Consider the following 13403-nt stretch of genomic DNA (forward strand, 5'->3'; position numbering starts at 1 on the left):
GCATGATTCAGCAGGCGATGACCTAAGCGAGTGTGATCACACAGGAACAAAATAGAGCATTTGTCCTTTCCCTATCTTTTATCTTTTTAAAGGGATTGCCTCGTTTACAGACTAACTTAAAGAAGCCTGATTGCATACCTATTTATATGTACCAAGTTAATCCATTAACGAGGGAGAGAAGCTTTTCACAAATTGGGACATTGCCTCCATTCTAGTGGCATAGTCAGTGGAATATACTTATTCTCGGCTGCCTATTATTAAACAGAGTGCAAAGACAGAATGAATTGCAGAAGTGTGTTCATAATTTAATAGGCATATCTTCAACAAAAACTTTTAAATGGTTTGTAGATAAATAACTGGATAAACTATTTGATTTGATTTCTATAAATTGAGTTTACATTCATACTCGACATTAACATTCATCAAATAACATGGATACTTAAACTTGCCAGGTACTGTCTCTGTAACTACAATGCCCTGAGAAGGGAGGTGTTTCAGGAATATAGTAGAGACTACATGTTGCGTTCAGCCCAAATCTGCAGGTGCATGTCTTCCTCAACAGCCAGCGTGTTCTCATTGTGAGCAAGCAAGCCCTTTCTGACAGTTCACATTACAACGTATCTTTTTAAATTTTTTTTTCTCAAGGACAGAAGAAAAAATATTTAACAGAAATCAGTCCTCTACTATTCTACCACTTGCTGAAATTAACGGTTCCCTTTACATAAATATACAATTTCTCCAACCAAATATCATATTTTACATTTACTCTCACTTCATGTTAATTTTTCTAAAGGTTAAAAAAAAAAAAACAAATACTTTGTGATGATTTGCCACCCCAGTGGCACAAAATTTTCTGGTGCAAAATCGATTTGATCTTATTAATTAGTATAGTCATTACGATTATTTATTTTTCACCAACTTGCTTAAGAGGTACATGCTTTCTTTCTTAAGGTAGAGTTTTGACAGAAAGACTCTTAATGCTGAACTTTAAACAAGAGAAACCAGAAATGTCATAAAATTTACCAGGGCTAGACACACACGGGGTGCCCCCACACATTCATAGGATTGCGCAAGCCCCCAAACCTTGGCTTACCCAGGAAGCCAAACCCAGACAGCCGTCTTGCAATTGCAAACACTGCCCCCCTGGAGCAAAAGGTAAACACACAAATGCGCCCCTAAGGAACTTTAAGTTAGCTGCAGTGCAAGAACGGAAAAAGCTCCGTGCTATTAGAAACTGAAAGCAATCACTTACTTTTTGCAGCCACTGAGTATAATTTTCCATCACATGTTCCAGATGTTGAAGTTTCTGGGAAGAGAAATCCGGTTCCACGTGTGGAGCATCTCTCTGCAGAGCGTTTGTGTTGTACTGGTCTGTCGTACTCTCACGACAGTTCCCATCGTGTTCTGGAAGAATGAAAGTATAGGCACATTGCCCATGTTGAATCCGGTTATATCTTCTCCCACTGTTTTCTGGACTTCGGCGCTGGTTGCTGCACCCTGTGTGAGTCAGAATGGCAGCGAGGAAAGCAAAGGAAAGGAAAACTGTCATTGTACTGCCAGCACTCTCCTTCCGTGCCTCTCGCAAAACTTGCTCCTTTCTTCTGACCTCTAAACTAGTTCTTTATTTCAGGTAAATCTGCTTGTTTGTTTGACTCTCTCCCCCTCAAAGAAAGCGTTTGAAGAAGAATGATAGAAAACTAGCCATTTGTTAGCTTTGTTCTAAAATGTTAAAATTTTTTATTTCACTGTAATGATATTTTCCTTCGTTAAAACTTGAGATATTTATTGCATAGTAGCTGAGATTTATTGTTTCCTCTCTGTGTGACCGTTCAGCGTGGAGCCTGCCTGAGTCAGCTGCGTGTACATATTCTAGACTCTTTCCTCTACCCTATCTGCTTCAGATCTGCTATTTTCTTCCAGACCTCAGTGAGTTTTATTAAGGTTGCACATCCAAGCCAAGCTGGAAGCAGGCAGCCTTTCACAAGATGACTTGACAGGAATGCGTGAGTGTGCCCCTATGCTAAGGATTGCTGATGGCTTAGGGCGGCAGGATCGTCTTACAAATTGGCTAGATGCGCATGACCTCGATCATGTATGGCCCTCCCGCCCCCTTCCGCAGACAATTGCCTTGAGCCTTTAACAGATTCATGGCAAATCAATAAATAGAGCAGTCCACCTTAATACACTTTTGGTGTGCATGCTGACCTACTAAAATACAGCCAACTAGCAGTATGTTTTTAAAGTTACTATTTAGTCGAGGGACCCTAAGAAGAAAATTGGCATGATGTCCAATGAAATTATTTTTGATAGAGAATGATAAACCCGTATCATTATTAAATGTCTTTTAAAAACATGTATTCTTGACTCTGAGGAAAAATATGTAAAATAACAATTTTTACAGGGGGTATTCTTTCATCGTATTCACTTAGACTTTTAGGAGTTGAAGAAAATAATCAGAGAGGATCAAAGTAGCAAGAAAATTAGCATCATTTGTTGCTCAAAGCAATATGTTGCACAAAGCAATATAGTATATGCATATTAAAGAGGATTATCTAAGTACCTTTTGGTATAGGGGTCTTAAATGAAACTGGTGTCCTGATCAGAATGCAACCCTTCGTGTTCCGTGTATATAAACTGAGCAACTTCCCTACAAAAACAATGTGGCTACAATTTAAAGCAGTGGCTTGAGAATTATTAATTCCTGTGGTATATCCTAATCCTATATTTTACAAGGATCTCTTTGGTGGCTACGGCTGTCTTTAACACTGGTATGGAAGTTTACATAAAAACCTCCTGTGGCTGCACAGACACACCGTGTAAGAACAAGCGTATATCAGGTGTGCTAACAGCCAGCAATGGGCTGCACAGGAGACATCTCTGTGCTTCTGTGAAGGAAGAAAGAAAAATTATCAGAAGATGATTTCCCAAAGGCAGCGTATAAACCTTTGAACAAAGGGACCCGTAAATATAAAGAGGCGATAATTTTAGAATTCAGGGAATGGCTCTGAGATGTTTACTAGATGCAGAAAACATGAACTATGAGTTGGGATTTTCATTAGGAACTGGGAGGGCTTTTAGGCAACTGCAGTCATAGTGGAAAAACAGAAGCCACAGCTGTCATCTCCATGTCCTGGAAGGAGAACAGGGCAGTGGGTGAAGGTTGGTAGTGGTTAGAGATGGGCATTTAGGGAGAAGTTAGAGGAGAGGTCAAAACAAATTCCAGAACTAATGCGATTTATTTGGGGAGAGAAACCTTGCTGAGATTCATCAGTCCTTTCCACACTAAATAACAAATTTCTGATTGGACAGATATGGGAGCAAGTTATGCCAAACACGGCAATAAAATATTTGAACCACTTTTGCAGCCTCTTGAACTTTTGCGTGTCTCCTCATTGAGTCATGCATCACTCCTGTGCAACAATAATAATGGCATGCATTAAGACCTTACTGTTTTCCAGGCGAAGCACTCCGTATGCACTATCTCATTTAATCATTCCAACAAACCTAAGATCATGGATATTATGTTTAATCCCAATTGATCAATGGGAAAACTGAGTCACAGAAAGGCTAACAGGATGTAATTCACAGAGCTGGCAAGTGATGGCGCCAGTATGTGAACTCAGGCAAACTGACTCAGCCTGTTTCAAACCACCAGGCCAGCCTGCTTTTGGAAATCTCTGCAAGGAATGAAAGCAATTTCAAAAGCGCTCCAGCTGCATTGATTTACAGTCCTAAAGCGGGAGAAGTGACGTACCTAGAAGAAAAAGGACTGTAAAAACCAGAGTATCTCTCCAAAGTGATTAAGGTGTTTTCTAGTGTGCACGTGCGCGCGTGCACACACACACACAGACAGGTAACCTATGCACAGCCACAAAGATGAAGTGCACTGGCAAAATGTAGGTTGTCTAAGAACACTTTCCAATAATGCTTGATTTGAAAATTATCCATAGAAAGAAGTGAGTCCAAACCTGAGACCTAGAAATGTTTTGTGAAGAACTAAATACAGTAGAAAATTGGCAGAAGACTAACGGATGAGTGGTGAGGTTTCCATTAAATTGCTCCAGTGTTTTTAAACAGCTGAGACTGTTAAAAATCTGTTCCTCCACGTGTGTGTCTCTGTGCGTCTATGTGTCCATATCCATGTGAATTTTCGCAATTAGAATAAATGAAAAGCAGGAATGCACAATTTCCTGAGGGAAAAGTAGACAACTAAGAAAGGGAAGCCTGAAATGCAAACAAAAAAGGAGGGGTCAGGGGACAAAGAGACAGAGAAAAATGTAGAGACTGATTTATTTCTTTTCCAGAAAAACAAAATCAACCACAAACCATTCTGGTATTATTCTGAAAAAAATGTCTGAAGATGAATTTTAAGCAATGAGAAAACCCAAGGATGTACAGAATTGACTCCTGTGTTTTTGGAACTCCAGTTAAGGAGAAGGCACATTTAAGGATACTGACACACTGAAGATAATATGTTTTGGGGATCATGCATCTAGGCAACAGCAACACTGTTGTTTGTTGTTGATTATTCAGAAATGGGGCACAATTCAGGGTGCATTAAAATTTAGAGAGTAGGGCCGGATGCAATGGCTCATGCCTGTAATTCCAACACTGCGAGGCCGAAGTGGGAGGATCGTTGGAGCCTAGGATTTTGAGTACAGCCTGGGCAGCATAGGGTGACCCTCCCTGTCTCTACCCAAAATAAAATAAAATAAAAATTAGTCAGGTATGGTGGCATGGCCAGGACCTGTGGTCCCAGCTACTCAGGAAGCTGAGGTGGGAGAATCGCTTGAGCCCAGAAGGTTGAGGCTGCAGTGAGCCATGATTGCCACTGCACTCCAGCCTGGATGACAGAGTGAGACCCTTTTTAAATAATAATAATAATAATAGGCAAATAATAAGAATAAGCCAATTAAAATTCATCTACTAAACTTCCATGAAGGGTAAAATATTTCTAAGAACTAAAAAATTATATTCAATTGAATTCTGTGGTAGCTTGAACCCAAAACTTTGTGTTTTATTAGAACTCTGGAATAAGGAAGTGTAGGCTTTAAGGTTTTGATCTCATATCTACAAAGAGTCCTAGTAAATGTCCCACTCATCCTGAAATTTCCAAAGGGACCGAGAGCCATTTATACCAGAACTTCATGTGCCTAAATCTGTCCTAGGAACCAGTTTTTGATAATTCTTTGGTAAAGCTTTCTTAATTTCTCCAGGTCCAATAAATGGTTCTCTGTGTTAAATTTCAATAACCTTCTCTTCATGTCTCCAAAACTGCACTGCTTACGTTGCTTGCTAATTGTTGCCTTTTTTTTTTTAATCTGTCTCTTCCTTTTGCTGTGAGCTGCTAAAGTGATCTTCTCTTTGTCATCACTGATTCCTCAACATTCACTCTGCACTTTGTTTGCGGGAATGAAAGAATAAGCAAATAAATGAATGAACTGATTAATGACTCAATTGGTGCAACTTCCTAACTCTCTATCTGGTTACTACATGACTGGCCACATTCATTGCATTTGTTGGGTGAGTTTGCCTAGAATCTCTAGGCATAAAGAACTGGATAAAGCCAAACTTATTCTAAAGAATTCGTTAGAGATAAGAGCAAAGTGCAATAATAATTCATAGTATTATTTAACCCTTAACAAATAATTTTCTCATCTAATGTTTACAGAACCCCCATAATTATGTAATATTATATACTATTGTTCCCATTTTGCTGATGAGAAATGTGGAGCCATAGAGGTTAATTGCCCAGGACCTATGATATCTTAGGAGGCAGAACAGGAATTTGACCCTCAATCCATCTAACTCTGAGGCTCACATTCATTTCCCACTGAGCTATATTGTTTATGACAATACTTCAATATTGAGAAAATATTTCTTAGAATTTAGGGGACAGGAACAACATGGTGACTCCCCCATTTCAGAGGTCCCTTTCCTCTGAAACCCAGGGCTTTCACAGATTCATGTTATGATCTTCCAAAACAGGGATAATATTAAACCAGGATGCACCAGTATGATTAGATGTGCTTACCAACAGCCAATCTGATTAATTGGGTTATACTTTAGAAATACTGTACATGGTTGGTCCTATGCCGTGTCATCTGTTAGATATCTTGATCATCACTCAAAGTCTACAGTAAAATCAAAATATATGAAAAAAAATAGTATTTATTTCTCAAAAATACCACCAAGCAATGAGATTCAAGGAAACACTCCTCTGGTCTTTATACAACCACTTATAAGGGAAAAGGGGGTGGGAAAGTATTCTCCTACTTTGTGTTCTGAACACAATGTGGTTCAGCACAGCAAGGGTCCCATATTCTATGGGTCTGCTCAGGCACTTTTAGGGATCAAGACTATCATCAGGGCTATAGAAGTGGCAGCTCTATCTAAAAGGAGGGAAGGCTCTTGGCTGTAGTTCCTGGAAGCAGAGCCAAGACTCCTTCACTCAACTATGTAGGCAGCAAAGGTATCCACAACAGATGGAAATATCCCAGTGGACAAAACCAAAAACAGAAGAAGATGGAGGATATCACCTGGTAACTGAAGGCACTTCATGAGTACATGCAAAATATCCATTTAGAACTCCCATACTAACCGGGAGGATGTTACAAAAAGCTGGAAACACTGCAGCAAGTGGGATGAAGACAGGAGGCATATAGATAAGTGAGGAAAATAAAAATGATTATGTAAATATTCCTCTGCCTTTTGATGAGAGAAATTTCTGGTAATTGTTAGGTGTCTTGTTTGTTAAGTAGGTTTAATTTTATTTTATTTTTGAGACAGGGTCTCACTCTGTCACCCAGGCTGGAGTGTAGTGGCATGATCTCAGTTCACTGTAGCCTCTGCCTCCAAGGCTCAAGTGATCCTTCTACCTCAGCCTCCCTAGTAGCTGGGACTACAGCCATGCACCACCATGCCTGGCTAATTTTTGTTTTTGTGAGATGGAGTTTCACCATGTTCCCCAGGCTGGTCTCAAATTCCTGGAATCAAGCAAACTACCAGCCTCAGCCTCCCCAAGTGCTGGGGTTATAGGCATGGTAAGTTGGTTTCAAACTATAGATATGCAAGTTGGAAACCGCTGGAACTGAATTAATTTGCTCTACCTAGGAAAGGAGGGAAGGGATTAAGAGACTCAGGGAAAGATCTAGAAGTGGGGGACTGGAGCTAGAGAGGTTTAGAGGTTCTGTGTCAGGCAGAGCTGCTAAAAGAGAGAGAAGGCCTGTGGCTGTGTAACCATGAGAGACTTGGGAATATATATCAGGAGATTTGGAGTGAAATAATGTTTCCAGTGAGATCAAACTCACCTGTTTCAGTAAAATATATACTTTGGGGCAAATGACTTCTTAAGGGTGAATAGGAGGAATTGAAGCATTGGTCTTTGCTTCAAACATGGGAACAGTTAACATATGTATTACATAGACTATTAATGTGAATGCAATTGAAGTCATTTGTTGCAGGTTTGTTTTTCACTCTAGATCAGAGTCCTGAGGGCTAGAACTGTGTCTGTCTTATTGATCTGTCTGTCCCCTTTTCCTGGCACAGAGGAGGAACTTTATAAATATCCAGCTGACTGAGTGATTCATTCACCTTAAATCTCAATGATGAGACGTGATGACACAGAGCCAGTCCCTTACAAGTTTTCAGGTGCTAGACTTGCATAGACCCTAGAGATCTCACTTTGTGGTGAGTCACAGAAGGCACCCAGAGTCCATAGATTGCAAAAGTCAATCCCAGTAATGGTAGTGGAATAATACCTAACACTTCCAGCCACCTATGAACGTTGCCAAGGTTGAAAAACCATTCAAGAAACATCTCAGAAATACTTTTCAATGTGAGATTAGTTGTTAAATCTACAATGAAGGTAACTTCTAAATATACACAAGCCAGAAAAGAAAACAAAGAGCTGAGGACTGTATGAAGCAGAAATACAGATGCCAACATTCCCCTCATACCAGAGTGAAGGACTTCCATTGGAGACCCCATGAGATTTTATTAGAAAAAACATATAAACTACTTTGCATTTACTAACTGCCTCCTTCTTTCTTCTCTTTTCCCCTACAGAAGTCTTGATTCCAAGATGAGAGAAGAATGCAAAGGCCTCTCTGTCTCAACTTTTCCAACTCCAGAAAGCACATGTATTTCACATGTTCTAAGAAACTCTCAAAAAGAACAAGTAATTTCAAGAAATGCCTGGAATTACCATTTGATGGGTTATGGTATCCAATGGGACTTGGATAGTTCTTATAGCTGGTTCTTATAGCCAAAGTACCCTCCACTGAGAGTAACTCAGTGATGTAGGACTTTCTGTTCAGAGGAAAATCTATGTTGTGGTCACAGAGTTGTGACAACCTCCACTCATAAGTTAGAAAAAGAATCATTCACAAGCATTGTAAACTCAGATTTAAAAAAAAAAAAAACTAGGGAAATAAGATCCTTAATGTTTTCTAAAATTGCTTGTTTTTCCTCTCTTAGTCTTATTTTTATACTCTCTCTTAATCTAATCTTACTTCTGATGTAATACTGTCTTATCTCTCTTTCCTCCTGCCAGATTGGATGAACTGTTTCATAGTGGTTAAGGTGGGAGGATACAGACTGCTTTGTTTTTGTTTTGTTTTTTTAAAATTTCTTGTCTATGCTAGTCTATGTTAGATGATTTTAGACAAGACATTTAATTATTCTAAGCTCAGCTTCCTTATCTGTAAAATGAAGACAGTAATAACGGTACCAATTTTATAAGAACGTTGTGAAGATTAAATAAGGTAGTGGATATAAAGTACTGAGCACAGTGTCCAGACCATATCCAAGTACTCTCAATGCTAGTTCTTGTTTCTAAATGTGAGTTCTTTTTTTGTGCTCAAAAATGCTACTTTTTGCCGTGTTTAGTTGAATTGTATAAGTACATTTACCTAATTTCATTCCCTATCATTTTGCCCTCCTAAATGTTTAAAATTATTTCTGAACATCTTTAAAAAATCACAAATTTAAGAAGCACATTTTAAAATGAGAGGATGCCCAAGTTCACAACGATATTCATGTAAATAGCTCTGGTTTCTTGAGGGCAATATTGTTCTTTACTTCTGCATCCCCCTAGCACCTGAAACAGCGAATGCCTGTCACATAATTGGTGCTGGAAAGGTATTTGTTGAATGAATAAAATAGTTGGGGACAATTTAGTAACAATGTACTACTCTGGCTACTGAAACCAGAGAAACATCAAGTAGGGCAAACACACATGTAAAGCAATCACATTTGATAGTGAAAATTTTATGCCCTGGGAACTATGGGAGCAATGTGGATACCGTTTATGGCTTCATCACCATGACTTGTTATCCAACTCATTTCCGGCCAATTCAACCGGATGACCTTATTTTCAAGAACTTCTTTTATGGCTAGACTTGTGGCATATATCATTCCATTCTGTTTCCTCAGAGATAATGTGTTTGCCTCTGATACACCAAAAATGAACTGGAACACTCTATTATTAATCTTATATGAAAAACACAGTTTGGTATGAACTGTGCATAAGGAAAAGATCTTATTTTTATATATATATATATATATATTTTTTTTTTTTTTTTTTTTACAAAGCCAATTTCACTCCCTCTCAGGCTCTAATCAGATTAGAAATTTGGTAATTAAATTAGAAAATAAATTCTAGTGGTACATAAAACACTTAAAAACATGATTGCTTAAACCTGGTTCTTAGTTGATAACTGACCCATAAAGACTAGTCCTTTAATGTTAACCATAAACAAAGAACCTATTTGGTCTCTGAAAAGTTTATACTTTCTTTTCCATTGATTACATGTCTTTGTTCTTTCCTCTTGATCTTTCTCTTCTAAATAGCACAAATCTTTAAAGGGAGGATTGTGACAATTAAAGAAAGGCTAGAATAGAAGAATAGAAGACAACCATGACTCAAACATGGGAAAGGATTGTCATAGCCACATTGTTCTTCATAGCTAAATTTTCCTGCCACTTGTGATATGTACAAATGGATCACTTTTAGCGCCAGAAGCACTGAACAGGCTGAATATTTTGCAAAATGTTTCCCAAATTTTTGTTATGTTTATGCCACCTTGGTGGTATTTGCCATGCCCTGTGTACTATTATGTACCTACATAGTTTCCTTAACTCTGTTTTAAACTGTCTACGTATCTTAGATTTAACCTAAACAATAGTATTGGGAAAAACAAGCACTCGTTTTTATATATTTTATTTTATATTAAAATAAGTACACAATATGAAAATGAGTATCTGTCCATGTGCTACCCCTCAAATATTTCATTTCCCAGGGGAACATGTACCATAATTACTTAGTGCTATCAAGAGTAGAGACATCCTCTCCTGCAAGATGAATAAAACGATGCCTCCTGTTAATATATCCATGGAAAAAAACTGTTGTAGTTACAGTTCCTCAAGATTTGTTTGCCTCATGTTCAGAATGCTTGGTGATTGTTTCCATTCTGTAGTCTAATCAGAAATACAAAGGATGCTTTTGCATCAGAAGCTTCTGCATTTATGCTGCCAGTGAGCACATGAAGAACTTCCCTCGGTCCCACCCAGGGAAGTCATGGCTGGGATTTGCAATAGCCCTATTTACAGTGCTGTCCACTAACAGAAATGCCCAACTGAAGGCCTAAGCTTGCAACTAATGATTGACCAGGAATTTCAATAGCTCTTTTATTGATTCTGGCATTGGAAAGAATAACGTAGTTATTTAGTATCTGAAGAGTAAATCTTCACTCCCTTTTAGTCTTGCGTTTGGAAGAGTGTTGGGGAAATAGTAAGCACATTTCCTCTCAAGAGTTGCATTCCCCTTGGAGAATTTACATTCCTTCCTGACATCCTTCAAAAAGCCATAAAAACATATCAGTTCAAAGAGGGAAAGGAGAGTTAATATTTAAAGGAGCTGCTAGGAATCTATTACTCTCAGTTTAATAACAGCTACCATTTCTGGAGTGTCTGTGATATACCCAGGGCTATGCTAATTAATGTGCTTGCATTATCTCATCTATAACAATGGTCACAACAACAAAATATAGGACCTTTTATTACCATCATTTCACAGAGGAAGAAACAAACTTAGAGAAGCTGCAGGAAGGACTCAAAGCCAGTGTTTTCTGAACCCAGACCTGCAGTTTTTAACCGTTACATATATATAAACCCTCAGTCTTTTTAAAGCATCTGCTCATTTAAATCCCAAATTAATTATCTTCGTGATTTTAGTGTACATTTCCTTATTTGCTAATCTAATAAGAAGCATAGAACTTGATAGCCAATTAGACTAAAGAAGTCATAAGAATTAAAAAAGGAAGTTATCCCCCAAAAAGTTAATAATTACAGTACACTTACTGTATGTCAAGTGCTTTACGTACATTATCAAATTTAACCCTTAATACAATCATATCATACGAATTTTACAGATGAAGAGACTGAAGCATTCGAAATGGACTTGCCTAAGATTATATAGAAGGGACATTTTAACCAGGCCATTTGACTCAAGGGCCCAAACATCTTAATTAACGTGCTAAGGAAAGCGCTCTAAAATTTGTGACAAAAAAAACCATGTTTACTGTACTTACATGTAGGACTGTAACCAGCTGTATCCTCATCTTCACTGGGTGCAAAGGACAAGATTCAGAGTTCTCAGCCTATCATCCCGGGTAGGCAGCTTAGTATCACCTGGGATCTTGTTTGTAATGCAAAATCTGGGCCCCACCCAGATCTCCTGAATCAGAAACCTGAGTTTGGGTCTTAGCTCCTTTAGACAGGCCTTGCAGGAAATTCTGACGCAGGCTCAAGTTAGAGAATTACTGGTTTAATTCTTTACTCCCTAACCCTAGCAGCACCTTAGGATCAGTTGGGAGTTTTGTATAAAAGTTGCCTGGGCTTGCCTCCAGAAATTCTAATTCAGTTGATCTGAGATGTAGCCTAAATGCTGGTAGTTGTAAAAATGGATCAGGTGCTTCTAATGTGTTGCCATGGTTGAGAACCAATGGCTTAATTGAAAGAGCTAACCAAGAAGAAGTGCTGTAAAAAGAGCTGAATTGGTTTAGTACCAAGAAATAAGGAGTAAACTTACTTGGATATGCCTGATATTTTTCCAGAAAGTTCTTTACTTCCAGGATTATAAAACAATTCCCTTAGTGCCTTTAAAGTTTCATATATTTAATTTCTGAAGCATTTAAGGACACCAAGATTACTGCATATTAAATAAACCAGACTCAAGAAACCTAATAAACTGAACCTCCATAGCTCACATTGCTTTGTTGTTCTTGAAGAAATTTATCTACTAAATTTATATTTGTAAAGCCTTAAAGAATAAAATACTTGTGTCTTGATCACACGTGAGCACAATGTTGACTTTCACGTAATAGTTAACAATTGCTGTTACAACATTTTGTCTCTGTTCTCATGAAGTGTTTTGATTCGTTTCTTCCAAAATAAGCAGTCAGTGCCTGTGTTCTTAACCCCTAATACTCTATGATCTGCAGTACACCTGGGGAAAACAACAGTAACAAGTCGTAGCTCTTCTCATATGACTCACAGAGGCTTTGGAGGTACTGATTGTAACCTTTGATTATATCACATACATGGATTCTATATCTTTCACAAAGAAACCATGAAGTTTTAAAACAATTATTTTCTTATGTCAAATTGGCCCCACATGTTTATAGCAACACTAGTTACAGTAGCCCAAACATGGAAACAACCCACATGTCCATTAACAGATGAACGGATAAAGAAAATATGGTAAATCAATACAAATGGAATATTATTCAGCCACAAAAAAGAATGAAGTACTGATACATGCTACAACATGGATGAACCTTGAAAACATTACGCTAATAAGTAAAAGAAGCCAGACAGAAAAGGTCTTATGTGATTCCATTTACATGAAATATCTAGAATAGGTAAATCCATAGGGACAGAAAGAAGATTAGTGGTTGCCAGAGGCTGTGGGTAGGAAGGAATGCAAAGTGACTGCTTATGAGTACAAGGTGTCCTTTTGGTCTGATGAAAATGTTTTGTAACTAGAGAGAGATAATGGTTACATAATATTGTGAAGGTTCTAAATGCCACTGAGTTTTGGCTTTAAAATGGTTAACTGTAATGTGTGATTTCACCTCCATAAAAAAAAATTTAAATAATTGGCACGACATCTCTACACACTTGGCATCTGTGTTTTCTTTAGATTACTATGGTATCTATTTAAATATCCATTTCTTAAAAACTTTTATTTTGAAATAGAAAGCTGCAAAGGTAAGTATAGGGAGGACTCATGTACCTTTCACCCAATTTCCCCCACTGGTTACACCTTACATAACTATAGTATAGCATCACAATCAGGACTCGGACATTAATACACTATGAATGTATTGTTTTATGTCATT

The 13403-nt window shown here is 38.0% G+C and overlaps 1 protein-coding gene and 1 long non-coding RNA gene across 8 annotated transcripts in view; one reads left to right on the forward strand and one right to left on the reverse strand.

Moving 5' to 3' along the window:
* ANGPT1 (angiopoietin 1) overlaps positions 1–1908 on the reverse strand; it is a 274342-nt gene extending 272434 nt beyond the window's left edge. For all 7 annotated transcript variants that reach the window (XR_012416596.1, XR_012416595.1, XR_012416597.1 and 4 more), the window contains exon 1: positions 1253–1908. Coding sequence is in view for 4 of the 7 variants with exons in the window: in XM_073999303.1 (XP_073855404.1) it covers positions 1253–1549 (297 nt within the window). In the remaining 3 variants the exon portion in view is untranslated. The remainder of the gene's footprint in view (positions 1–1252) is intronic.
* LOC141407452 (uncharacterized) lies at positions 1300–12355 on the forward strand. The gene is made up of 2 exons (XR_012416598.1): positions 1300–1630; positions 8068–12355. It is a non-coding gene; the product is annotated as an uncharacterized lncRNA (long non-coding RNA).
* The last annotated feature ends 1048 nt before the right edge of the window (positions 12356–13403 follow it).

This window comes from Macaca fascicularis, chromosome 8 (genome assembly GCF_037993035.2).
Source record: "Macaca fascicularis isolate 582-1 chromosome 8, T2T-MFA8v1.1".
In the NCBI taxonomy this organism is placed as follows: Eukaryota; Metazoa; Chordata; class Mammalia; order Primates; family Cercopithecidae; genus Macaca; species Macaca fascicularis.